This window comes from Elephas maximus, chromosome 6 (genome assembly GCF_024166365.1).
Source record: "Elephas maximus indicus isolate mEleMax1 chromosome 6, mEleMax1 primary haplotype, whole genome shotgun sequence".
Taxonomy (NCBI): domain Eukaryota; kingdom Metazoa; phylum Chordata; class Mammalia; order Proboscidea; family Elephantidae; genus Elephas; species Elephas maximus.
This window is the reverse complement of record NC_064824.1, coordinates 20,681,918-20,706,074: the sequence shown is the minus strand read 5'-3', so window position 1 is coordinate 20,706,074 and position 24,157 is coordinate 20,681,918. Positions and strand designations below refer to the sequence as shown.

At 49.7% G+C, this 24,157-nt stretch overlaps 1 protein-coding gene across 2 annotated transcripts in view; it reads left to right on the top strand.

Moving 5' to 3' along the window:
- Positions 1-21,541, top strand: part of MARCO (macrophage receptor with collagenous structure) — a 59,317-nt gene extending 37,776 nt beyond the window's left edge. For both annotated transcript variants that reach the window (XM_049889182.1, XM_049889181.1), the window contains exons 5-17: positions 1,390-1,497; positions 1,578-1,622; positions 4,171-4,215; positions 4,527-4,634; positions 7,453-7,551; positions 7,656-7,691; positions 8,177-8,275; positions 8,367-8,429; positions 17,007-17,051; positions 18,204-18,302; positions 19,096-19,140; positions 19,937-20,113; positions 21,270-21,541. In XM_049889182.1, the coding sequence (XP_049745139.1) occupies positions 1,390-1,497; positions 1,578-1,622; positions 4,171-4,215; positions 4,527-4,634; positions 7,453-7,551; positions 7,656-7,691; positions 8,177-8,275; positions 8,367-8,429; positions 17,007-17,051; positions 18,204-18,302; positions 19,096-19,140; positions 19,937-20,113; positions 21,270-21,400 (1,100 nt within the window). In that variant the 3' untranslated portion in view covers positions 21,401-21,541. The remainder of the gene's footprint in view (positions 1-1,389; positions 1,498-1,577; positions 1,623-4,170; positions 4,216-4,526; positions 4,635-7,452; positions 7,552-7,655; positions 7,692-8,176; positions 8,276-8,366; positions 8,430-17,006; positions 17,052-18,203; positions 18,303-19,095; positions 19,141-19,936; positions 20,114-21,269) is intronic.
- Positions 21,542-24,157: the final 2,616 nt, after the last annotated feature.

The following is a 24,157-nucleotide window of genomic DNA, read 5'->3' as shown; positions in this document are numbered from 1 at the left end:
GTCTGTGCAGAAAATAATGGAGATAATTTGACTCACCTCACAAAGTTGCTGCAAGACTCAATTGAGGCGATACGCGAATATGTCTGACACAGCAGGTGCTCTCTGAGGGCAAAGCCTGTGGCTTATTTGCCTTTTCCTCTTTCCTCAACAAACACAGGTGCACACACATACACATACACCCATGCTCGTCTACACACACATGTACACATACACACACACATACAATATACACGTACTTGCATACACACACATACACACTCTTCACTCACAACGCTACTGCGTTTGATGCAGCTGAGTGATTGAAATTTAACCCTGAAGATAAATGTTCATGACATTGTTGGGATGAAACTCTTTGGCTCCATGTTTTCTCAAGTGTGGCTTTGTGCTCCACGGCCTCCTCTATAAGATGAGGATGGTGATACCACCTCACAGGATTGGTGTGAGGATACTACGAAATAAAGTCTAAAATGCTTCATCTGCACACAGTGAGTACTCAGTCATGTCACTCATTATTATTTATTACTTCTTGTTTGCCGTCATTATTGTTGTTGTTCTGTTGTTGGGAAGACCGAATGGGCAGACACTCACCTGGCACCCAGCCTGATGCATGTCAGCTCCTCCCCTCCAAGGAGAGGTTGCTGTAATAACTTCCATCGTGTTAGTGACACAGCCTACATTTAACTTAATTCTCAACCCTGACCTTTAAAATCTGCCCACCCCTTGCCCCAAGCTGAGCTCTCTAGGAGCGGACGGTGGCCAGCAACAGACTTGCTGTGGACACATGCTCTCTCTCTGTGCACAAATAAAATCTCCAACTCTGTCTTTCCACGTCTCTCTCAGACTCTGTCTCACTTCTCTCAGAACCTCATGCTCCTCCTCTGTGACATGGGACGAGGAGCCCTGTCCTACCTGCCCCGGGTAGGACCCATGTGGGAATCATGTGAGCCCCTGTCTACGAACCATAGAGAACAACATGTAAATTGTAGCAATGATAATCCCATTTATTCAGGGCCTGCTGAGTGTATTTTCCAAGATGGGTGTCCACATGGTGACCCCAGGGCAGCCCTTCGGACCTGGTACATTAACCCCATCTTATTGATGAGGCAGTTGAGGCTCAAAACCGTGACGTAACTTGCACGAGGCCATGGAGCCAAAGAAGTGGTGCTGATCTTTGAACTCTGGCCTGTCTGACTCCATCTCTCTTGGCAGATGTCATACATGCCATTGGTTTTGGCCCACTGGACCATGAGTTTCTTGCAGGGAGAAGTTCAGCCTTCCTTGCCTTCATCCTGGGTGCTCAGTGGATGTTTGTTGAATGAATGCATTATGAGTGAGTGAGTGGTGCTGTCACACCGATGAGTTAGCAGTGTCTTTGCTTCTCATCCTCAGGTCTTCCAGGTCAAAAGGGAGACCCGGGTGTACCTGGCACCCCTGGACTGCCGGGGCCACCAGCCGAGAAGGGAGCCAAGGGGGCCACAGGACGTGACGGAGCCACAGGTATTGACTTTGGTCTCCTGGCCCTGTTAATCATGTTTCCCCTTGTCCAGGCCATACTTTGAATCCCCTTTTCCTTTCAGGTCCCCCAGGACTCCAAGGCCCACCAGGAATCAAGGGAGAGGCAGGTGAGTAGGAAATGAACACCAGGCATCCTCAGGGTGGCGGCGGGCTGCTCCCAGACCCACTCCTGACAAGTCTGTGTGGGAGGGGGCCACCCTGCTAGGGATCTTAGGTGTGCTGGGGGCGGCTAGGAGCACCCCACCTCGAGACAGGCAGGGCTGCTGTTAAGCCTCAGAGGCTGTGGCAGCTAGATGGCAGCCTGGGGCCTGAGAGGAGCTGACCAGGTGGATGCATTAATTTCCTCTCAGCCTCCGGAGTCCACACCTGGGGTCTCATTTGTAAAAGCCCAGCTTCTTGGTACCGTGGACCCTCCAGTCTGAGAGCCAAATCTGCCTCCACCACGAGCTAGCTCTGTGACCTTTCCGGACCTCAATTTCGTTGTCTGTAAAATGAGGATGAGGATGACAATGCTTCGGGGTGCTGCTAGGCAGACTAGAGAGAATGATTTAAAGCACTACTACTGTGGCTGAAAAGTTTCCTTGTTTTAGGCAGTAGCGTAGGCCTGCCCGCCATGTTACAAATGGCCGCGGCATGGTTCCTTCAGTGTGGGGGACCAAGAGCTGTCCCTCCCCAGGGTTAAGAACCAACGTCAGAGCCAATCGACTCTTACAGTCTACCCACCCTACTCCATCCAGTCCACTGTCCACTTACACCCCACAAACTCCCAAATTCCTGAAGGCTGCTGGGAAGTAAAGATGCAAAGACAATGAGACCACTACCAGAGAAAGAGCAAATGGGGAGATTTTCAAGGAAGGAGAAGTAAACAAACAACCACCTCCAGGATATTAAGGCTTCTCTAAGCCTCCAGGCCGCTGAGGCAGAAAACACCATCGGTTTACAGAAATCCTGTAGTTCCACAAGGAGCTTGTTAGGAGAGAAAGTGTTTTTAGAGGAGCTGATTTTTGGAGGAAATTTAATAGAAGGGATCCCAAAGAGTCTCTTCTTCTAAGTCCCTAGCAGGGATTTCAAGGGGAAGACGGAGGCTTGCAAGAGGGGGCGGGATGGGGGTGTGCAGCTGGGGAGACAGGGAAGGAGAGTGTATGTACAGTGAGGGCACAGGGCTTCTAAAGGAGAATACACCATGTACTCAGACACCCACACACACTCACACACATACACACACATTTTTGCACACACATACACATCCTTGCACACCCATAAACAGCCACACACGAGCACACGCTCGAGTGCATACTTGTGCACAGGGTTCTGTGGACTCACCCTAGCACTCACACACACGTTCGCGTACTCGTATGCACCCTCACATGCACACACTCACACATGCACACTCCAGGGAGCCAGCCTCAACCTTCCCAGACTTGTGGGAGCTCAGAGCAGGGCAGGGTCACGTGGAGAGGAGTGGGCCTCCCTCCCCACTCTTTTCTCCCAGAGGGAAAGGGAAGCAGCCTAGGTTCCGGTAACTCAACAGATACGGTGCCACAGAGGCCAGCTTGAAAGAAAAAGGCAGCAACACTGCCACGCTGCCCTCCCAAGCAGCTCCTCACTTCCTTGAAGAAGGAACGGAGTGGGAGTCTCCCCTTCTCTTCGGGACTCTGGCAGTTATTTGCATCAGACCTGTGCTGACAGACAGTCCCTGGTCTACAGGAAGGCCTCGGAACAGGGCTGTGTAATCCCACTGAAGCTGGGCAACCCTTTCTTTAACCAGATCTTACCTGGACCCCAAAAGCCTAAAACAGAGCTAAAGAAGAAGGCTGCCGTGGTCCCAATAGGGAGCATGTGGTCCAGAGACCCACCTGAGGGCCTCTCCCCTCCACCTGCCACTCTGGGTACCACTGGCACACTGAGGAAGAGCCATATAATTCAGAAACTCCCCGCAGGGCCTCCCCCGACCCCACATCCACCTTCCTTTCCTTTTTCCCCCCTCTTTTCTCACTCTACCTTCTGTATCCCTTATCTCCCTTTAGACTCAATGTTTTGCTTCTGTTGCTCCCCTCCATGGAGCCATCCCTGAACCCTACCTACCGCAGGGACACCCTGCACCTGCAATCTCTACCTTACACCCCAGCCCACGAGTCCTGGTGTCATGTGGACAGGAGCCATTTTTTCTTAAGTTCATTCTTGTCTGGGGCACTAGGCACTAATGGCACTAATTATGCACCTGTTTTAATTACCAGCCCCATTTTATAGATGAGAAAACCAAGATGCAGAAAACTTAAGTGACTTTTCCAAAGTCACCCAGCCTGCTGAGTGGCAGAACTATGATTCAAACCAGTGCTAAAGCCTTTCTTCCACAACCATGCAAGATGCCATTGCCTGGTACTATTCCACCCTTGGGAATAGAGGTGCGCTTGCATGTGTGCGTGCATGCATGAGTGTGTGTGTGTAAGAGAGAGAGAGAGAGAAAGACAGAGAATGAGAGAGAGAGAGGCTGAGAAAGAAAACAGAGACACAGAGAGAGTGACCACTCTGCTTGACTCTGTGCCCCCTGAGAACAGGGGCTGCTGGCACCTTGTCTAAGACAAGGCCGCTAGCATGTTGGTTGCCTGAGGGACCCAGGCTACACTGACTGAGCTCTTCCTTCCTTCTCCACAGGCCTCCAAGGGCCCATGGGCGAGCCAGGGAAGCCAGGAGCCACGGGTAACTGCACTTCCCTCTGCCTCAGGATCAGTGATGCTCTGGCTAAGGCCATGAGTCTCCCCTCTCCACAGCCCCACTCTGACCCCAGGGGGTTGACACCTTCCTCACAGTCCTCTTCTTTTGAGCCTTATTTCTGTGGGGGAAACAGCTGGGTCTGAGAGACCTCATCAAGGCTGTCCAAGAGATGAGCCAACACATCCCCTACTTCCTCTGGGCCCCCTTCCCTTCTCAGAATGCTGCCTACCCCTTTGCCTGTGAGTCTGTCCCCAGGAGGGACAGGAGACAGTCATTTCACTGGCTTCTTTTCACAGGCACCCCAGGACCTCAAGGAGAGAAGGGCAGCAAAGGTGATGCGGGTCTCATTGGCCCAAAAGGAGAAAGTGGAGCTAAAGGAGACAGAGGAGAGAGAGGCCTCCCAGGTAAGGCTGACATGAGGGTGTTTTCTTGGCCAGGAGGCCTGAGGGGGTTGTGGCCTCATTCTGTACACAGAATCTACTCAGTCGGCGGGCATCCTAGGGGCACTAGATGTCTGTCTTCAAGAAGAGAGCCCATAGCAGGGCACATCAGCCATCCTAAAATATTTGAAAAGAACTTGTGGGAGAGAAAAAAGACTAGTCTGTGTGGTTCCCAGGAGAATAAGGACCAATTGTGCTGAGTTAAAGAAGAAGAATTGTTTAAGAATGGGTTGACCTGTGATGAAATGGTGGGAGCCCACTTACTGGGGCCACAGAATTCTCCTTGGCAGTACTGAAGAGGGGATTCTTGGCTCAGGCAAATGCCTGGACAGTTGACCTCTAAGGACTGTTCCAAAGCTGACACCTGGCAGTTCTCTTTGCAGATTGGGGAAGGAGGTCCAGGCTTTCTTCAGACCCTGCCAGCCCAGAAAAGAGGCTGCCAGCCAGACCTTTGGCTTCCAGCTCTTTGCCCTCTGAGTGTGAGCCAGGCTGTCTCCCATCCCACACTCACCAATGGCCACAAGGATGTCATGGTGTCCACACCCCAGCTCAGACATGGAAATGCTCTTGTTGGCCAGGGGAAATGCAGTAGTTTCAGTTCTCCCGAAATCAGAACTCCACCCACTCCTCTTCCCAAATTTCCTCCCCCAGGATCACAAGATCTCTCTCGCCAACTGCTTGCCCAATCCCCTTCCAGCCCATGGGGCTCTACAAAGCCAGGTAAAACCTGGCCACAGTGAGACTGTGGTTCTACTCTCTTCTCCCCAGCTGGTTGGCAATGCCACGATCTGGTCATTTCCAGGGGATAGTCTACTCTCCTCACTTGGCCTTTTAGCTATGATTGTAAAGTTCTGAAGTCAGAAGAAACCGAGACTCCTTGGTTGGAGGCAGAGCCCAGGCCTTTCACTGATATGATCCTGCCTTCCTTCCCAAGGTTGTCCCCCTTGATAGGGACGTAGAAGTGATAGCAACACAGATGCAGGCCCTGGCCTTCATAAAGCCAAGCAAGCAATTGCCAGAACTTGATGATTCTGGCCCAGAACAATAGGGCAACAAACAACATCTGTTGTTAGCTACCATTGAGTTGGTTCCAACTCATGGTGACAGCATGGGTAACAGAACGAGATGCCACTCGGTCTTATGATCATTGACATGTTTGTGTCTAATCGGACAACGGGGCCCTAGTGGCGCAGTGTGGTTAAAGTGCTCAGCTGCTAATCAAAATGTCAGTGATTTGGACCCACTAGCTACTCTGTGGGAGAAAGATGTGGCAAGCTGCTTCTGTAGAGATTTACAGCCTCGGAAACCCTATGGGACAGTTCCATTCTGTCTTATAGCGTTGATGGCAGTGGGTTTTGGTAGTTGGGCAATATTTTGTTGCAACTCATAGGTTTCCACTGACTAGTTTTCAGAAGAAGATTACCAGGCCTTTCTTCCTAGTCTGTCTTAGTCTGGAAGCTCCACTGCAGCCTGTCCACCATGAGTGACCCTGCTGGTATTTGAAATACTGGGTGGCGTAGCTTCCAACACCACATCAACACGCAAGCCCCCACAGTACCACACACTGACAGACAGATAGTGGAACAAATGCCTACAGGGAAATAATTCCCAGCCCCTTATAATAAGTGCCATTTGATCCTTCTCCCAAATGACTAAGGACTGCCTTCTATGCTGTTTGCATCTGAGGCTATTATAAGAGGCCTCAACTGTAACAAAGCCCTTTATGGTTGTTTTGTCTCCCATCAAGCAGAAATTATTCTTCAGTACCCAAACAACCTAAAAGCATCTAATTCCCAAGCCTTGCACCTAACTTTACTCAAGAAGCTTGCCAAGTTCAGATGTAGAAAGCTTTGCGGCAGTTGCTTCTGTCCCTCCTGCATTCCGACTGTTTTGTCCCCTTTCCTACTTCACTACAGAGAAGTTAGCCGTAATTCTAGATTCCTCTTCATCTCTTATATTCTGAAAATGATAGAACGGAGCAAAAAATACCTTTTAGCAAAATCCCATTCCAACAAGCCAGTTTGAGGGCCTAAGGGGCCCTTGAAGTCGGATTTGGCTGATGGTGGAAACTCCCGGGCTGACGAAATAGCAATGAACCCAGCTGACTGTGGAGGAACAGCCCTTCCTGGTGTGGCTGGGGAGGGCTGAACAGCCCACTCCCAAACCAAGCTTGAAGTTTGGGAAGAAGCGGCTCGACCATCCCTGTGAGGAGCCCCCCAATTGATATTCACCAAGCACTGAAACAAGAGGAGGAGGGACTGAGGAGAGGACGGGCTGGGGTGTACCTCGCATGCTGATGACAAGTGGAAAGTTTGAAATCTTGGGAACCAGGAGACACTGTGTCTGAACAGTTGGCAGAAATATGAGATGCCACAGTGTGTCCGTCTCACAATCAGTGCCCCAGTGTTTCCGTTCTCCTCAGCATTTGGGATCTGTTTTCTGGAATCTTCAGATTTCAGTTTGGAGGGCTTTAAAAAATAATTCCCAATTGCAGACACTAAAATGAACCTGGCCGTGCTGATTGAGCCTGAGGTGTGGGCCCTCTCAAAGGGGAGCAGGGTGCTGAGCGGGACTCTGAGAGGGAGTCACCGATGTCACCTTTTCATGAGTTTATGTCTTGGCTGTGGGGCAAAGTGGTGCCCTCCTTGAAGACAGAAGCCATATCATCCCCTTCTAGGCATCATGTGGGGGCTTAAAGGGTTGTTAAGTTTGGCGTTTGGGTGGGACCTCCTGGCTGGGTGTGCCCCTACCAACACCTGACTGTGACTCCTTGGCTTTTCAGGCGGCAAAGGGGACATGGGTGTGAAAGGAGATATGGGGATCATGGGACCCCCTGGAGCCCCGGGGAGTAAAGGTGTTTCTGGGATTCCAGGTGCACCAGGTAAGAGGCCACAAGGTCAGGTACATTGACTTGTAGGTATCCTGGTTTTCTGGCAGGCTGAGCCAGAAGAAAAAAAAATCCCTAAAAATTTTTCTTCCTCTTAGGTGCAGCTGGATTTCCTGGAATCAAAGGAAATCAAGGTAAGAACTATGGGAATCTGGGCATCATCCCAACCACACTGTCCCAGGTAACATCATGTCCAGAACCTTGATGCCACCGTCATTCTTCATTGCAGCATTATTACCCCAGAGGTAATCTTCACCAGCACCTGGAGTTTCTTAAAAACCTGGCCTCTCCTACAAGGAATAGAGCAGCAGGCAGAAGGCTTAATTGATATTTCTCTTCAGGTCTCTGCCCCACTCTGCTACCCAGAGGTGTGGAGCTGGGCATTCCCTAATACGTGACAAGTCTCAAGCTCTGTAGTAGTGAATGGAGAAGATGAATAAATTGCCAATTTCCCTCCCACTAATTGAACTAGTTTATAGCTTCTAAAGAGAGATTTAAAAGTTGCTGGGGAGACATGTAAGATGTTAGCAGGTACCTGCCTCAGTCTTGAGAACAGGTTGGAGAGCTGCCAGGTCCTCTGCAACCACCTTCACCCTTGAAGTTGCTGTTTAACTTTCAGGACATCCAGGAGTACAGGGTCTACCAGGCCCTCCAGGCGTGGAGGGATCTCCAGGTCCCAAGGGTGATCCTGGCAGAGCTGGCTCCCCTGGGCTGACAGGTGAGGTGCTCAGTCCTGAGGTGGGTGGGGGGAGATGCCTGAAGGCCCACCTAGCCCACCGCTTATGTCCTCTATGGGATCTGTTCTCCAGGACTACCAGGGGCACCAGGAAACCCAGGAGCTGCAGGTCTGAAAGGAAGCAAGGGAGACACAGGTACAGAAGGCATGATGGGGTGGGTGGGGTTTCTGGTGTCTAGGATAGACAGGGAAGAAGGCTTCTTCCCAACAGTCCCATTAGAAGGCGGCAGAGGATCTCAGGTGCTCTGGCCTCTTAGGTTCCCTGCTGCTTCAGAAAGAGATTAAGGAGGGCAGTTCCTCCCTCTAAGGCCCCGTGAGTCCAAGGTTCTTGGGCTGATCTCCCTCTGCTTAGGGCTCCTGTCAGTCCTTGAATGCCAAGACAAAATCTCTAGCATTAGGGAGGGGAGCAGGGTACCCGCCCATACCATCTCCTTGTCTCCCAGCTGTATGCATGGTTTCCATGCTTGAAATTTATTCTCTTACAGTCCAGGAGGTTAGAAGTCCGAATTCAGGGTGCTAGCTCCAGGGGAAGGCTTTCTCTCTCTGTCAGCTCTGGGGGAAGGTCATTGTCATCAATCTTCCCCTGGTCTAGGAGCTTCTCAGCACAGGGACCCAAAGTCCAAAAGATGCACTCCACTCCTGGCTCTTCTTGTTTGGTGGTATGAGGTTCTCCTGTCTCTTGGCTCACTCTCTCTTTTATGTCTCAAAAGAGATTGACTTAAGACACAACCTAATCTTGTAGATTGAGTCCTGCCTCATTACCATAACTGCCTCTAATGCTGTCTCATTAATATCATAGAGGTAGGATTTACAACAAATAGGAAAATCACATCAGATGACAAAATGGTGGGCAATCACACACTACTGGGAATCATGGCCTAGCGAAGTTGACACAAATTTTGGGGGGACACAATTCAATTCATGACACCTACTAACCTTCAGTAGGGCCCCAAAGTCAGGGCTCTGGATTCAGGCAGGTGGACCAGAAGCCCCATCTTGCATATGCTCCAAGGGGGCTTGGCCTGGGAGGACTGACCCACACTAACTAAACTCACAGAGACTAAATTATAAACTGTTGTGCCAATTTTGTCTACTTACCAAGTATGTCCTGGGCACCTACAATGTGCTCACTTGGTCAAGAAAGTCTGGAACAACATGCTGGGGCCTGGAGGCTATGTAAGATTCAGTTCCTGTGCTCAGATGACACACAGAGTGATGCCGGAGACAGACAGACTGACAGTCTCAGACTGTGTCAGGCACACTCTAGTGTGTGTATATGCATAGAGGACTGCCTGTGCCATGCAGGTCAGAAGGGGTCTGGGTGAGGACAGAGTTTCAAGAAAGGTTGTCTGCTGAACAGTCAGCCTAGGCCCCCTTCTCTGCAGAAGCGTAGGGTCACAGCTCTGGCAGACAACTGGATTCCCTCACCCCAGGGCAGTGCTACAGACCCACACCAGAGTAGGTTCTTCCCAGTTCTAACCAATAAAATGATCGACTGATATGCTCATTCTTTAAGCAAATGTTACTCAATTCTTAGACGCTTCAGATACAGAGTTGCCAGATGTGCCCCAGTGTGGTGGGAGTGGGGGAAAGGCAGACCAGTGCAGGGATGGTGTGAGACGTTGACCTGAGTCGTGGAGGTTGACCAGAGGTGGTACGGGGCGGGTGGGGTGGGGAAGAGCAAGGCGAACTCATGACGGGGTAAGGGAGGTATCCCTGGAGTCTGGGGTGTGGGAGAGGGTCAGGAGCTAGGCCAGAGGAGTGGGTAGGGCCATTTCCTCAAGGGCCTTGTACTCTGGGTCTATGAGCTTTGGGGTTTTCCTAAAGGCTGTCAGAAGCCATGGAATCTGCAGCCCTTCCTGCACCTTCTCTTTGTCTTTTCAATCTGCCCTGCCTCAGTGTGTGTGTTATATGTGTGTTCATGTGGGGAAGGGTTCTGCTACCTGATCCCACATAGATGCCACCAGCAAGATCTTGCCTTCTGGAAGGCTCCATCTGGGTGGGGTGGTCAGGTGTCCTTGACTTGTGGGCTGCCTCTTTCTGATTTTATACTTCAGTTCTACTCTGTCCTATAGGGTCGTGATAAGTTGGAATCGACTCGACGGCAGTGGTTTTTGGTTTTTTTGGTTGACCCAGATCTTAAGGTTTGTCTGGCTTTGGGGCCCGAGGCTTTCTTGCCCCTGAGTTTTCTGCTTGGTTTCATAGGGTTGACAGCTGTCATCCCTCAGTTATAAATAGGCAATTCTTCCATTGCCAGACTAGCGGTTCTTGATTAAGCAAGAGTATTGGTGGTGGAACAGGACTTTACCCACGAGGAGCACTGTTCCCACTCCCCAGGCCCCCAGCCTGTGTCTCCTGATGTCTGAGGGTAGGAAATTTTGCATAATAAGAGCAGCTCCCAGTCATGAACATTTTCATGACAACCCAATGGGATAAGCACTCTTGCTAGTGTTGTTGTACAGTAACTAGCCCAAAGTCAAACAACCAGAGACAGGCACAGCCAGAGTCCGAATGCAGGCCTAGTTGTGACCCAAAGCTTAGGGCCTTAACCACTGTGCTCCATCATGGGGTCTTCCTCCCCAACTAGCCTTAAAGCACCCCCATCTCATCCCCACCAGGGGACTCTAATGTGAGACAACTCCACCCTCCATCCTACTTCAGAAAGCATCAGAGCAGAGGCAGCACCAGCTTCTTCCACTTTTAGAAGGAACCACAGAGCTCTCAGGCCTTGTTATGGTCTCTTAGTTATTTACCAAGACCCTGCATCCATTTTGGCCCAGAGACTTTGCCCCATAGTCTGGAGAGCACTTTTAATCTATTATCGTTGATTCCCTTTATATCTGTTGAGCACCTTTACAGGTTCTCTGTTGATCAGGGTGCTTATTTGTACTAGGCCTCATGAATACCAACCAGGCAAATTCTAGAGGAACATGGTGAATTACATTTTCAAACTGGGACATGAAATCGTTATGTAAAACCGCTTTAGTTTGCCAACCAAGTCCAAATGCTTGTCTTGATCAAGGAGCCGATGAGCCACTCAACATCTCAGATGACCATAACCTGGCTAATCTTACCCAGGTCCATATAGCATCCTGAAGTCATAGGCTAATGGACTTTTGGAGAGATTGCATTTGACAATTTCTAAACTGGCAGAAGGAGTGGTGGTGGTTGATGAAAGCCAAGTCTTCTCGTAATGGGACATAATACATACTCATCAATTTCAGGATAGTGGTATTCCCCAAACTAAAGGTACTGTGGTGTTTGTCCAGTTTTGATTATATCGAGCCAGGTTTTCAAACTGATATATTTCCCATTTTGTAAATAAAATCATTAATCTCTCAAAAGAGCGTCTAACTGCTTTGAACGAAGACAGAGAAATGGCAGTGGATTTATTTAACCTAGATAAAAGCTGGATTCCATTATGGTGAAATAATCATAAAAACAAAAGGTTGCATTGATGATTCTCGCTCTGACCAGGCACTGTGCCTGAACTTGACTCCCATGATCTTAGTTCATCTACCAACACACCTGCAAAGTGAGCTTCATCATACCTACTTTTCTTCTGAGGAAGCAAAGGCTCAGAGAGAGTAAACCCTTTGCTCAAGATCTCATGGTTAGCATACACTGAATTTGAGATTTAATCCCAAAGTCTGATTCCAAAATCTGTACTTTGTCAGATTTTGTTGTGTGAACAACATAGAGTATATGATTTACAAGAAGGTAGAATCGCCTTCACTCCCATCCTGCACCTTGGAGGTGTCTCACAATAGACAGGTAAATCCTGGCCCAGCTACCACACCTTTCTGCTTTTGTAAACAGTCAATAACCATACTCCAGCTCACTCAGGTAGAATGTGTCTTCATGTTTGTAGCTCTTGAGAGAGAGGCACTATCTCAGATTAAAGGCGACAAGTAGGGAATTCCTTCCCTTCTACTGTTGTGTACCGTCGAGTTGATTCCAACTCATAGTGACCCTCTAGGACAGAGTAGAACTGCCCGATAGGGTTTCCAAGGCTGTAATCTTTATGGGAGCAGATGGCCAGGTCTTTTTTTTTCCACAGACAGGTTGAAGGGTTCAAACCTCTGACCTTTTGGTTAGCAGCCACGCACTTAACCACTGTACCACCAGGGCTCCTTTCTCATTCACCATGGGGTCTTCTTCCCCAGCTAGCCTTAAAGTCCCCCATCCCATCCCCACCAGGGGACTCTAATGTGAGACACCGCCACCCTCCTTTCCACTTCAGGAAGGATCAGAGCAGAAGCAGCAGTAGCTTCTTCCACTTTCAGAAGGAACCACAGAGCTCTCAGGCCTTGTTATGGTCTCTTAGTTATTTGCCAAGACCCTGTGTCTATTTACCCTTACCCACTTTTTTTCTTCTTGCCCCACAGCACAATTTGTCAGCTATTAGATGGATCTTGAATTTGCCAGGCTGCCCTTGGCCTGTGAGCCAGGATGGTATTTAAGGAACTTTCTTAATGTACTAGAAATCCATACATTTAATGTCAGAGTCAGGAGACCTGATTCCGACTTGCCACTGAATCCCTGGGTGACCACGGGCAAGTACTTTCTCTCTCTGGGCCTTGGTTTTCTCATCTGTGAATTGTGAGGAGTCATCTAGAATCACCTAGGTCCCAACCAGCTCTACCACACACTGGGTTTGAAATAGGCAATTTCACCTCAGAGCAGGTCCAGGGTGAGATCTTTGTCAGAACACCAGCTGAACGCTAAGCAATGGGAAGGCATGATGCTTTCTAACTAAACCAACTGTTTTCTTGAGGGAGGTATCCTCTTTCTAAATAAAACCCTTCTGAATAAATACTCTGGGCCCTCTCAGCTTGGTGAGCTCCTGAATACCCTGGGAAAACAAGTCTGCATGTGGCTAAGAGGAAAATGCCAACATCAATGTTCTTGACAAATGCAGTTACAGGTCCTATTTTTTCGGCCATTTCTTCCTCCAATGTGCAGGAACCAATCCAACCAGGGTGCTCCCTTGATTTATAGTGAAGTAATCACCAGCCCCCTGATGAATTAGTCAATGAGCCACTCAGTGAGCACTCTCTTGGATTCCAGCCAGACTTAGAAAAAAATCATACAACGTCTAGTTCCAATCTCCTCCCCTTGATGAGGGGACCCTTGAAGACAAAGCTGACACCCATTAAAAACCCATCAGGGGCCTGTCATCAAGTGCCGACCTCTGGCCAGGAGCAGTGTTTCTGAGAGTTCATAAGTGAGATAGGGGAGGGCTCCTCGGAGGAGGTGAGCTTTGAGTTGGTCCCTGAAGGATGAGTGAGAATTGCTTAGGGCAGGGTTCTCCAAGCGTGGTCCCTGAGCCACCAGCAGCAGCAGCATTACCTGGGAGCTTGTTAGAAATGCAAGCTCTCAGATTCTCACCCCAGACCTGCTGGATCAGCAGCTCTGGGTGGGGACTGTTGTTGCTGTTAACTGCCGCGGAGTGGGCCCCCAACTCATGGTGACCCCATGCGCAATGGAATGAAATGCCAGTAGGTCCCGCGTCATCTTCATGATCAGTTTCAAATGGGACCTTTGTGGTCCATAGGGTTTTCACTGGCTGATTTTTATAAGTAGGCCACCAGCCTTTTTTCATAGTCCATCTTAGTCTGGAAGCTCCTCTGAAGTCTGTTCAGCGTCTTAGCTTCCACTGACAGATGGGTGGGAGCTATGCATGAGGTACATTGGCTGAGAATTGAACTGGGTCTCCTGCACGGAAGGCGAGAATTCTACCAGTGAACCCGCACTGCCCTGGCAAGCTGTTCCTTAACAAGTTTCTCCGGATGATTCTGCTGTGCTCTCAAGTCTGACCACTGGTTTTGGGGGAAGGGGTGCCCAAAGGGGGCTGGGATATCTTTGGAACCATGTGGATAGTCTAAGTGACACTCCAGGAAAGAGTGAGCCCAGAATGATGGTGGGACAAAGGGGGCAACAGGGCACAGTGGGAGGCCAAGCCAGGCTTACAACCCAGCTCTACCGTCCAGTCCCTGTGTGACCTTGGACAAATCATCTCGAGAGCCGACCTCCTCCTCTGTAAAGGAGGGAAATGCCCCTGCCCTGCAAGGCAGCTGAGAGAGGAAATGAGAGAGTGTATGCAAAGCCCGTGGTGCCATGCCTCGCACCTTGCAGCAGTAGCACGTGTGGACACCCCCAGGAGGTCAGAGAAGGGAGTGTGAGGAAATGAAGTGGGAAGGGTAGGGCCTGGAGACCAAGAACCCAGCGAAAGGGGGCTTCTCTGTGTCTCCTGTCTTGGAGAGGGTATCTGTTGGTCATGCTTTGGATGACAACTGGGGAGGTGCATTTCTTGGGCGGATGAGGGAATAAGGGAAGGTTACAGTGCCCTGTGTCCATGGACCTTGCTTCTGAGGACAAGCCCTTCAGACAGATTTCTGCCACGTGACGCCCTCTCGGAGGCAGACAGAGAGGGCCAAGAGTCCAGATGAGAATTCTTTCTCTATTTAAGAACAAGAAAAGACATACTTCTGAATGTGATTTTCTCCCCTAATCTTGAAATATGCAGTTCAGATACCGGTAAGCAGGGAGAGTCAACATCTGCCAACTCTGCTGGGTGACCTTGGCAAAGTCTGTTCAGTTCAACAGCAGCTATTTCCTGGGTGCCTGCTGGGCGCCAAGGCCCCAGCCCCCGGGCACTCCCAGCCTGGAGGACAGATGTGTGAGGGGGCAAGGAGGGGGGCCACAGGGTGTCCGTGGCACCACTGATGGAGCACTTGCCCAACACAGGGCTCGGCACTTGACACACGCGACCATTTCAGACTCACAATTGCCCCCGAGTCAACAAGATAACTCAACAAGAGGAAACAGGATGGAAACAGGATGTCGAGGGGGATAACTTGCTCCAGGTCACAAAGGCAGTAAAAGGCAGAGGCAGGACTGAAGCCTAGTCTGTCAGGCCCTGGAACTACTTTGCTCTATTGCTTTGGGAGAAAGTACCATCCATCAGGGAGGCCAGGGAAGGGTTCTCAGTCGGGGACATTGTAGCAGGGTTTTAAAGACTTCATCCAAGTGGTCCTGGCAGACCAGAGGAGGAGGAAGGCATTGGCAGCAGAGGGACCAGCACGAATGGCACATGTGAGCTGGGCCTGTTTGCCAGGGGCTGACCTCTAAGGCACCTCCAGTGCTCAGAAAATCCTTTGGTAGCCTCACTGCTCTGCTCCTGCTAGTGAGCAGCTGAACCAGTTGCCCACTTAGATCCTTCCAGTACTTCCTGCTTCTCTTGCTGCCATGGCCTGCCTCAGTAGCCCCCAGCTCCTCAGCCCTCTGAGCTGCTCCCCAGGCAGCACCAGGCCTCAGGTGGGTCATCTGAAAGGAGCTTGGACTTCTCTTGCTCATCATTCCGAGAAGGGGGTCCTGAGTAGGCACCTCTTCTCATCCTTTGTTGACTAGCACACAGTAGGTGCTCAGGAAAGTTGGGAATTGAATTGAAGTGGGAGGCAAGAGCTGACCAGATAGGCTCTTGGTCGTGAGGATAACAATTCCTTGTGGTTTCTGGAGAGAATCCAAGGGTGGGTCTTTGTTTAAGGCTGGGTATGTACCCTGGGAGGGAAACCAGGAAAAGATGTTGCAGAGAGCACAGCCACTTAGAGAGCCTTTGGCACTCCCGTTACTACCTTCTAGTAACAGTCATTTAATAGTAACGAGCTTGCAGCTTCCCAAGTTTGTGCAATCATTTTGGGGAGTCCCATTTCTCTGAGATAAAATCAATACTGGCACTTAAAACTGAGAGACCATGGTGTTGCTAGCTCGTGACCCAGCACAGAGCTAGGGGCAGAATGGGTCTTCCATGGCAGTTTGCTGAGTGGAAAGATGGATGGGTCGAAGGAAGGAAGGAAGGGAATAAGGGAGAGTGAGAGAGAGGAAGGGAGGAAGGAAAGGAAGGAAGGAAGGAAAGATGTTTCCCATTGGAACTATAATTTGGATCATCATGAATGGTTGCAGTTATTATTCTTCCTTGTTCTGGACTTGAGTGGGACCCTTTAGTCACACTGAGAACTACATAAGGAGCCCTGGTGGCACAGTCATTAAGTACTTGACTGCTAACTGAAAGGTCAGCGGTTCAAACCTACCAGCCACTCTGAAGGAGAAAGGTGTGGCAGTCAGCTTCTGTAAAGATTACACCCTTGGGAACCGTATGGGACAGTTCTACTCTGTTCTATAGGGTTGCTATGAGTTGAAATTGTCTCGATGGCAACGGGTTTGGTTTTTTGGTTTTGGGGGACCACATTGAAATAAATCAACAAATACTAATGGAGCATCTACTATGGGTGAGGGTCCCCAAAGGCCCTGGTAGCCACTGAGTCCCTCCACAGTATTCTGAAAATCAAGGTAACTTTGTTTTCAAAATACCTCCCAATTTTCTTCCAATAAAAGGAATGGGATTGGATTTAGACTCCAAGTCAGGTTATCACTGGATAGGGAAGGCCAGCCAGTGAGTCTGAGGTCCATCTAAGCCAGGCTTTACTCTATTGTGTTTCTATTTCACCCCAATCCCCTTGTCCCCATTTATCTGCAGCCTGTCTGCTTTTATGCGCCACTAAAGAGCCTTTCAACAATTGTGGAGAACCAATGTATCTTTCCGTCTGCATTAATCAGACAAAAGGTGGAGGTGTCTAAGATTAAAAGTGTCTAATATCTAAGTTTTATTATCTTCTCCCCCCCTCCCTTTTTTTTTTTGTTTTGATCTTAGGACTTCAAGGACAGAAAGGAACAAAAGGAGAATCAGGAGTTCCAGGTAAAGGGCTGGCTTCATTTTAATTTCTCAGAACGAGAACTGGAGAGGCCCGCACACTCAGAGGATTCAGCTCTGTGACCGTCCCCCCGAAAGTTGCCGTGCCCAAGCCCCAGGGCTCTGTCACTCCGTCCTGGACTGTTCCTTTGGAAAACCTGGGGAACGACACGAACTCAGTCTCCTGGGGGAGGGGCTAGGGTGGTGAAGGGGAAGAAAAATGTCAGGAGAGCTGGAGATGCAGGTGGGGGTCTCCAGGCTGTGCAGCTAGACACCATGGAGCTGCCGACCTTCCTCTCCAGTCCCCAAGGCGGCTGAAAGGTCTGCCTCCCCGAATCTGCTGTGCTCCACTTCTGTCTCCTCTGTGCCCCCACCCCTGCCCCAGGAGTTGCTGTGTGGTGCAAACAGTTAACACCCTCAGCTGCTAACTGAAAGGTTAGAGGTTTGAGTCCACCCAGAAGCACTGCAGAGGAAAGGTCTGGAAATCTACTTCCAAAAACACAGCCATTGAAAACCCTGTGGAGCACAGTTTTACTCTGACACAATGGGGTCACCGTGAGCTGAGTTGTCTCCAAAGCAACCGGTTTGATTTGGCTTGGTTTGGTGGCCCCTCAAGGCCCTTCTCTCCTCCACCTGCTGCTTTTAACTGGACCGTTAGAGCCAGGGCTCGCTTACTGAGCCCTCGCCAGTAGCCGGTTCCTGAGTTGGCACTTCGGGCACACCATTTCTAGTCCTCTCAACAGACCTTCCCGCTAACAGTTTCTTAAACAAATTTCTTGAGCAATCTTTGTTGACAGAAGCTAGACAGTTTTGCTATTTTATTTTATTAAATGAGAAATTGAAACCTAGAAGCATTCTAGCCTATTCTCCCAACATGGCTAGGACTTCCACACCATAACATAGTTGGATGAGGACTGGTCACCTCTGGAATCCTGCTAGCTGTTCGCCTGCTTGCTCTCGTCAGCATCTACGTGGAAGTCAGGGGGTCAGAGCCGTCCGCCTTGTTGGGCCAAAGATACAGGCCAAGCATTCCAATGGCCCATTCACGGGGAAAGAGCTAGTAGTTAAGGCCCCTCACGCATTAGACACCAAGGCCCTTGGGGTCTCCTTGGGAAGCAGAGCAGAGAGCTTGATGGCGGTGGTTTCTCTCCTCTCCAGGCTTTACAGGCATGAAGGGAGAAAAAGGAAGCCCAGGGCTGGCAGGACCCAAGGGTGCACCTGGGCTGGTTGGCCAGAAGGGAGAACCAGGAGTGAAAGGTAAGCCCTCTGTTTCTGATTTGTAGGTTCATAGGAGAGGCCCTGTCCTAAGGGGTACAGGGCTTTTCAGAACCCAGGGAGGTGAGGTGCAAGGATTCAGCTGGCAGTGTCCCAGGCACCGAGCACACAGACATGACCTCAGGGAGACAGATCCGTGAACTTGCACCATGCCTGTCAACACCACTGCCACCCCAGAAGGTTTCCATGCCTGACTAGATCTTTCTGTGAAGGGATGCTTCCATCCCACTCCGTGTCTCTTACCTGTCAAATGACAGGGGTAGTGTGATTCAGGGATAGAAGTCTCCCCTTCCATGCAGGAAACCCAGCTTTGATTCCCAGCCAATGTGCGGCCACCACCAGCCTGTCAGTGGAGGCTTATGTGGTGCTGTGATGCTGAATAAGTTTCAGCAGAGCTTCCAGACTAAGATAGACTAGGAAGAAAGGCCTGGTGATCTACTTGTAAAAAAATCAGCCAATGAAATGTCATCCCAATATGGATCATAATGGTCCAATCCTATTGTGTATGGGGTCACCATGAGTTAGGGGCCAACTTGGTGGCAGCTGACAACAATCTAACTGAAATCCTGCTGTAGCTTAGGCCCCTTTCTTCTTGCTGAACCACTGGAGCCCATGGCAGATCCAGTTCCCATGATGCTGGTTCCCTGGGCAAGACTGGAGAAGACAGCCTGACCTCTTCCCACCCCTCTGCCCACCTTCCCACTGCTGGCAAAGGAGGGCGAGGGCACCCAGGCTTGGTTTCCTTCAAATTGTGTGTTTTTTCTCCTCATGACAGGATCTTCTGGGCAGCAAGGGACAAAGGGAGAAAAGGGTCAAAAAGGTAATTGCTATTTATATTCTTTTTAATTTGTGCTTCAGAATCAGTTCTGTATTTGGAAATTTAAGTGCATGATTGGAGAGGAGGCTCTGATTCTCAATGAAATTCCTCATTTAGGAGGAAAACTAATGGGTTCAACCCTTGAATTAAGCTGCCCGTGGCATACAGCCACACTCCAAGAGTTTTCCCTCCTTGCTTCCTGCCTGCCTCCCTTCCTCCCTCCCTTCCTCCTTTGTTCCTTCCTTCCTGCTTCCCTGACTTATTGCCTTCTTGCCTGCCTGCCTGCTTTCTGTCCCTCCTTACTTGCTTCTTTCTTCATTTCTTCCTCTCTCCCTCCCTTATTCTCTCCCTTCCTTCTTTCCCTCTCTCTCCTTTCTTCTCTTTCCCTTACTTATTCCTTTCTTCCCTCTCCTTCCTCCCTTCCTCCTTTCTTCTTTCTCTCCCTGTCCCTCCTTCATCCCTTTCTTCTCCTTGCCTCACTTCCTTTGCTCCTTCCTTCCTTTTTTCTCAGTTTTACTTTTCTTCCTCCACAATATGTGGGAGACAAGCTGTGTTGGGTCTGCACAGCCAGCCCCAGAGACAGCACTCTCTGGCTTCCTGCGATAGGCTCAGGTGTGCGGAGGCTGCCTGCCAGGTTGAGTTGGTGCAGTGATGGGAGATTTCGGGGCTGTGACGACAGCAAAGGAGGACCAGCCCACGGTCCTGCTTGGGCTTCTTTTTCACGTTAATAAGAAGGAAGTGCATGTAGACCAAACCCAGGGCAGTTTGCCTTCCCTTCCAAATGTGCTTCCTTATCCAGGCGAGTCCCTACTAACCGTCAGGATCATCGGCAGCCGTTCTCAAGGCCGGGCTGAAGTCTACTATGACGGCATCTGGGGGACCATCTGTGACGATGGCTGGGACAATTCCGATGCTACAGTCTTCTGCCGCATGCTGGGTTACTCTTCAGGGCTGGCTACTATCAACGTGCCAGCTGGTGAGTGAGTCATTGGCCAGGGGCCTCTTTCCTTGAGGTGCTGAGTGGGCCCTCTCTCACTGGTGGGGTGTCGAGACCCTTTGGTTGCAAGTGGTTCAGAGTGGTTTGGGTTAAACAAAGCATTGGTCAAGCAATTGAAAAGTCCTGCAGCTCAGTGCTCCACCCCACCCACCCCAAGCAGAATGATGTCTCCTTTCCCCCATCACGATAGCAGATCTGGCGTGGGTCAATAGCCGTGCAGCCCTGGTGCCAGGATGACACCTGGCCAAAGGTGTTTGTGAGGGGTGAACTTCCAAAAGACAGCTGGGAGCTGGTACTGGAAGGACGGGGGAAGGGGGCAGGCAACAGCAGATGCTCCCTCCAGCTGTCTGGAGACTCATAGCTTGAGCTGCTGTGGTGGTCTTTGAGGAGAAAGTGGGAAGGGACAAGGAAACAGACCCAGAGCAGTCACTAACGTCGGCATGGGGAAGGTGTCCTGGGATACTGTAGACTCAGCCCTGTGTCTTTCAGGAAGAAGTTCAAATTTTCAGCAAAAAGGTTCATAAGCCCCTTCCTTTGGCCATAAGAACTGATGCAGCAGAGACACTGGGTGGGCTTCTCCTGCCCCCGACCCCAAATGCTCTCTGGCCCTGCCCCACCCCTAAGTGCATTTTTGCTTTTTTATCTGAGCCTTTTAAAATGCACATTTTTCTTGTACAGATTAAGCCTGTCTGTCACACCATAGAGTAATTTACTTTAATCAAATAATCCAACTGCTATCCTCTGGATTCTTGATCTGAAATCAATTCTATCAGAAGGAAGGGGGCTTGAGAGAGGTGGAGCAGGGGTATGACTTGGTGAAAAAAGTATTTGAGCAAGAAGAGAGTCACAGCAATGGTGAATTAGCAGGGAAGAACCTGAATGTCAGGACACCCCTAGGAGGAAATTTCAAATAGTGCATGGATTAAACAGTGAAAAATTGGATAAGACTTTTGCCAAAAAGTAGAAAGCAGAATGGAGACAATCATTGTAAAGGACAAGCTGTCAGCGCCCTGGGCCAGAGAGGATGCGGAGAAATTGCTGACCTGCCCCAGATGGAAGCATCCGGGGGTAACAGCACCTTTCCTGCTTTGACTCTCCCTCTCTCTCCTTCCCTGCTTGCTTCCTCCGCATCAAGGCACCGGACAGATCTGGCTGGATGATGTCGCCTGTACAGGCTCAGAGACCAGCCTGTGGCAATGCAACAAGAGCTCCTGGGGCACGCACAACTGTGGCCACAGTGAGGACGCAGGCGTGGAGTGCAGCTGACCCCCTGCGGCCCTTCACCGCTCTGCCCCAGGTGTTCGCGGCACAGGTGTGTCTGACCTGCGTGGGGGCAGACGCTCTGAGGGAGCGGCAGCGTAGGTTCTGGGCGAGGACCTCAATAAAGCTCACAGTGTTACCTGGTGACGTCATTGTCTCTGGCTTGTGGTGCTGAGTTAGTGCCCCCATCCTTTATTTGGTACTCCATTGAATTTGTGTGCACATGCGCGGGCGCATGCACGTGTGTGTACACACACACACACTCACACACGTGGTGGAGTCTCAATTTATGGCTGCAGTGACGGTGGGGGACCTAAAAAAAAAAACCTAAGGGGGCTCTAAATTGAATGCAGAAGGTGAAGTTCACTTGCAGTCAAAATTGGTCTTTTTGTTGTGATTGTTGGGTGCTGTTGAGTCAGTTTGGACTCAGAGCAATTCATTATAGTAGTAACTAGCTTATCAAAAATCACTCCTGGCTGACTCAATCATAGAGTTTATGGTAAGGGGCTGCTGAGCCAACAGGAGGGGAATATGGGGGAAACCCACCCACCCATGCACTCCCTTGGATGTGGGAAGGAAGTAAGGAGGCAGCATAGAATGGGGAGGGTCACTCCTGGCAGTGGGAGGACCAGCTCCCAGTCCGCATGGCCTATGCCAAGATCTGCCTCCTCCGAGAATGACGGCCCAGGGGGCTGGGTCCTACCCCGGAAAACCCTTTCTTCCTGCCATAGGCAGGCTGACTTGCCCTTGCCCCTGACAGGGACAGGATCCACCATTAGTGCACTCCAGGGAGCTCGTTCAAACACCTGGTGTCCAAAAGGGTGCCAGTGGCCCAGATTGCCACCCCCTGTCTGTCAGTTTGTCTGTGTTGGCTTGTATGGTGCTCTGATGCTGGAAGTGTGCCTCTAGTATTTCAAATACTCCCAGGATCACCCAGGATGAACAGTTTTCAACAAAGCTTCCAAACTAAGACAGACTAGGAAGAAAGGACTGGCAATCTACTTAAGAAATTAGCTACTGAAAACCCTGTGAATCACAACAGAATATTGTCCAATACAGTGCTGGAAGATGAGCCCTTAGGTTGAATTTGTTACTGTTGCCAGGTGCCATGAAGTCAGTTCCACCTCATAGCAACCCTATGTACAAAAGAATGAAACACTGCCTAGTCCTGTGCCATCCTCACAATCACTATTATGCTTGAGCCCATTGTTGCAGCAACTGTGCCAGTTCATCTCATTGAGGGTCTTCCTCTTTTTTGATGACCCTGTACTTTACCAAACACGATGTCCTTCTCCAGGGACTGATCCCTGCTGGTAACATTTACAAAGCACATGGGATGCAGCCCCGATATCCATGCTTCCACGGAGCCCTCTTGCTGACTTCTTCCAATTCAAAGGCATCAATTCTTCTTTGGTCTTCCTTATTCATTGTCCAGCTTTTACAATCATATGAGGGGATTGAAAATACCTCCCTATGGCAGAAAGAAGGGGTATTACTGTATTGGTGAGGCACACCTTAGTCCTCAAAGTGACATCTTTGCTTTTTAACATTTTAAAGAGGTCTTTTGCAGCAGATTTGCCCAATGTAATACAGCATTTGATTTCTTGACTGGTGCTTCCATGGGCATTGACTGTGGATCCAAGTAAAATGAAATCCTTGACCACTTCAATCTTTCCTCCATTTATCATGATGTTGTTTATTGGTCCACTGTTTTCTTTAGGAAGCCCTGGTGGCATAGTGGTTAAGTGCTACGGCTGCTAACCAAAGGGTCGGCAGTTCGAATCTGCCAGGCGCTCCTTGGAAACTCTGTGGGGCAGTTCTACTCTGACCTATAGGGTCGCTATGAGTCGGAATCGACTCAATGGCACTGAGTTTGTTTTTTTCGGTTTTGTTTTCTTTATGTTGAAGTGGAATCCATACTGAAGACTGTAGTTTTGGAAGGCACTCAAAATACACAATGGCTGCAATAATGGACTTCAGCATACCAGTGATCATGAAGATGGTACAGGACCAGCCAACATTTCCTTCTATTGTTCCTGGTGGTCTCCATGAGTTGGAGCCAACTTGAAGGCAACTAACAACAGCCACTCCAAGGCATTTTTGTTGTTTCTCCTTCAACTACTCTTTCATTCAACAAATGTTTATTAAATTCTTACTATGTGCCTGGCACTGAGAATAACTGAGAATAAGATATGGTCTTTGCCCTCATGGAGCTTTCAGGACAGTAGAGGAGCATATTAAACAATTGCACAAATAAATGTAAACTGATAAATATGATAAGTGCTATGAAGGAGATGCAGAAGTTGCATGGGAGTGTATAACAGAGGAGTTGACCTGGTAAGAGGAAGACAAAGAAGGAGGACAGGAGTTAACTAGACGAAGAAATCCACAATGAACACCCATGGAAGCATCGGTCAGGAAATCAAACGATGCATTTTCTTGGGCAAATCTGCTGCAAAAGACCTCTTTAAAGTGCTGAGAAGCAAAGATGTCACTTTGAGCACTAAGGTGTGCCTGACCCAAGCCATGGTATTTTCAATTGCCTCATAGGCATGTGAAAGCTGGGCAATGAATGAGGAAGACTGAAGAAGAATTGTTGCCTTTGAATTATGGTGCTGGCGAAGAATATTGAATATACCATGGACTGCCAGAAGAATGAACAAATCTGTCTTGGAAGAAGTACAGCCAGAATGCTCCTTAGAAGCAAGGATGGCAAGACTTCATCCCACATACTTGGACATGTTATCAGGAAGGACTAGTCCC